We start from the raw sequence: 2,143 nt of genomic DNA, 5'->3' as shown, positions 1-2,143 counted from the left end.
TTTAGTAGTGACGTTACCGTGATCTCAGGAGCGTTGTCATTTAGATCTAGCACTTCTACCAACACTTTGCAATGAGCAGACATCGGAGGCTGACCTTTGTCACTTGCCTCCGCATGGATCTCAAATGCACGATTTTCTTCATAATCGACTTTACCCTTAACTGAAATCACTCCCGTTTTTGAATTAATTTCAAATAAATCTAAAATATGATCTTGGCCTTTTTTTCTCAAAGAATATTCAATTTCACTGTTTGAACCCTCATCTGTGTCTGTTGCATTCAGCGTAATCACCGTCGACCCACTGGACAAGTTTTCAGGAATTTTAATTTTGTACAAAGACTTACTGAACACGGGATGGTTGTCATTAGTATCCATCACGGAAATGATAATAAGCGATGTCCCTGACTTGGGTGGGTTTCCTCCGTCTACTGCAGTCAGTGTGAGTTTTATAACAGAATCCTGCTCTCTGTCTAACGATTTCTGCAGTACTAACTCAGCAGACACGCTGTCTTCTCCTTTATGAATATCTAATGTAAAATAATCGTTATTACTAAGTTTATATGTATTAACACCGTTTTTACCGACATCCAAATCTGATGCCTCTATCAGTCCAAATTTGACTCCCGGTAAAGTATTTTCTGGAACATCAAGCGACTGCAGCTTCTCAGAGAAAACTGGTGCGTTGTCGTTTATGTCTTTTATATTTATCTCTAAGCGATAAAGCTTCAGCGGGTCGTTGATCACCGCCTCTACATTGACAGTACATTTTGAAGCCCTTCCACAAAGCTCCTCGCGGTCGATTCTTTCGCTGACATAAAGAACACCAGTTTTTAAATTCACATCGAAATACTTCTTCTGTGATCCACTAACAATCTGAAACCTACGAGACTCTAAATCCTGTACATTGAGATTTAGATCTTTGGCAATATTTCCAACAGATGTCCCAGTATTTTCCTCCTCCGATACAGAGTACGAGAGCTGTCCAGACACCGCTTCCCAGCAATAATTCAGCAGCACGGCCACAGAATAAGCCCGCAAAATATCTGTTTTTGTTGGGAAATGCATGATTAAATCCACCGAAATCAGGCACACTTTGTGTCCACCAGCAACCGTCAGATATCCGCAAACAAAGGCAATCACAACAAGTCAGCCTGATAAATTTTTCGCCCTTTCTCTCTCGCTCTGCGCCTCTTTGTTACAAAGCCCAGAGAAAGATCATCCTCTGTTTCTGGGTGGAGTCTTATGCCTTTAGAAATAACATCTAGATGTCATGGTCTTCAGTGCCACCATCTGGTAATGTAAAATAACTGCATTTAAGCTTTAGGAACAGCAACAATTAAATGACTACCCACCCGTCCAAGGCGATCAACTTCTCATTAATTATGAACATAACCCTGTTAACTTATATGTTATGGTGCATTTCAAAGGATTTTTTTTTCCTTTTCCCATTCTGATTAATTCTCAGTTAACAAAGAAAAAAAATCATAACTTTCCTCTTGGTGATACCCCGTCTAAAAGTACACGAGTTATAATTGACAGACCTTATTGAAAATATTTCGACACCAGAAAGATACAGCAAGAACTTACTACTATTATGACATAAAATAAACACATTTTCCTAATTTCTAAAAGTATGAGAGCGAAGGTGATTGAATAAGCGGTCGAATAACCTTGCTAAATGTGATAAAACAAACTTTACACCATTCTCCACTAAGTAAAAAGATCTATCATGAATTGTATGTCAAGTTTCCAGGGAAAACACTTGTCTTTGTCGACCGTGCCCCAATTAAGTCCCCTGATGCACCCTCCAAATGACCGGCAACTTGCACCTTTCTGATTTCAGCACCACGGAGAGCGACAATAAAGTTCTGTCTAAACTTGAAAGGTTCATGAACTTTGTTTATTTTGGCTTATTAACAACTGTGCATTTCAACTCAACTCCAAACCGATAAAGAAAAATCACATCTTTAAATAGTTTGTGAAGTTAGTACTAACATATTCCACTTAAAAAACAACAACAACAACAATAAGCAAACAAAACATGGAAATTACCCAAGGCATGGATTTATGCATTGCATAATTTTTGCTAATTTCTTACCTTCTCTTTGGTAGGTAAAGTCTGAGTCCTGGTAAAAGTGTCTCCT

The 2,143-nt window shown here is 38.6% G+C and overlaps 1 protein-coding gene across 1 annotated transcript; it reads right to left on the bottom strand.

Annotated features, from left to right (window-relative positions):
• Positions 1-8: 8 nt before the first annotated feature.
• LOC102209012 (protocadherin alpha-3-like) lies at positions 9-1,174 on the bottom strand (the record flags this gene model as incomplete). The annotated part of the gene is made up of 1 exon (XM_005719921.1): positions 9-1,174. A coding segment is annotated over exon 1 (1,056 nt), but the record flags the coding sequence as incomplete, so codon positions are not given.
• Positions 1,175-2,143: the final 969 nt, after the last annotated feature.

Source organism: Pundamilia nyererei, unplaced genomic scaffold, assembly GCF_000239375.1.
Source record: "Pundamilia nyererei isolate P.nyererei 1_Seehausen unplaced genomic scaffold, PunNye1.0 scaffold00001, whole genome shotgun sequence".
Lineage (NCBI taxonomy): Eukaryota > Metazoa > Chordata > Actinopteri > Cichliformes > Cichlidae > Pundamilia > Pundamilia nyererei.
Note: the sequence above shows the minus strand (reverse complement) of the source record. Positions and strands in the feature narration are given on the sequence as shown.